This window comes from Nanorana parkeri, unplaced genomic scaffold (assembly GCF_000935625.1).
Source record: "Nanorana parkeri isolate BGI_ZX_2015 unplaced genomic scaffold, ASM93562v1 scaffold465, whole genome shotgun sequence".
In the NCBI taxonomy this organism is placed as follows: Eukaryota; Metazoa; Chordata; class Amphibia; order Anura; family Dicroglossidae; genus Nanorana; species Nanorana parkeri.
In genome coordinates, this window is record NW_017306733.1 from 1 (window position 1) to 722 (window position 722).

At 46.5% G+C, this 722-nt stretch overlaps 1 protein-coding gene across 1 annotated transcript in view; it reads right to left on the reverse strand.

Annotated features, from left to right (window-relative positions):
- Positions 1 to 240: 240 nt before the first annotated feature.
- Positions 241 to 722, reverse strand: part of KLHDC4 (kelch domain containing 4) — a 2,888-nt gene continuing 2,406 nt past the window's right edge. Inside the window, exon 3 of the mRNA XM_018560554.1 lies at positions 241 to 358. Coding sequence (XP_018416056.1) covers positions 241 to 358 — 118 coding nt within the window. The remainder of the gene's footprint in view (positions 359 to 722) is intronic.

Sequence of the window (722 nt, forward strand, 5' to 3'; positions counted from 1 at the left end):
GAGAAAGCGACAGCGAGAGAGAGAAAGCGACAGCGAGAGAGCAGGGGAGAATCTCTGTAACTGGATCACAGACGGAGTTTCTAAAACTCTGATTTTGTGAGACGAATGTATCAGTTCGGGAGATCAGAGAGATGAATATAAACATTGTAACATTGTTATTCCGTCATCAGGAAACACACAGGAAAGTCTGCACAGGACACACCACACACACACACACACACACACACACACACACAATCACTATGACGACTGATAAGAAGGAATAAAGGAATACTGTACTTTTTGGCCATTGAAATATTCACCTCCAAAGAGAATCAGCTCATCCTTGTCGGGGTGAGAGGTGAGCGAGGAGTTCAGCCTGCAGGGGGAGGAAGGTAAGGAACGGGTCACTCCGGGCGAGACCATCACATTGTAATCTACATTTATACCCAGAAATCTATATTACTTTGTTATCTTAAGAAATGACAAATCTATTGCTGAATAAACCGTCCCAAAGAGAAAATATAAACATTGCTCCGGTTTATAGAGGCAGCAACTTAAAATCTGACCTCCGGCCTCCCCTTCAGTCTTCTGTCTGACCTCCGTCCTTCAGTCTTCTGTCTGACCTCCGTCCACCCCTTCAGTCTTCTGTCTGACCTCCGTCCACCCCTTCAGTCTTCTGTCTGACCTCCGTCCACCCCTTCAGTCTTCTGTCTGACCTCCGTCCACCCCTTCAGTCTTCT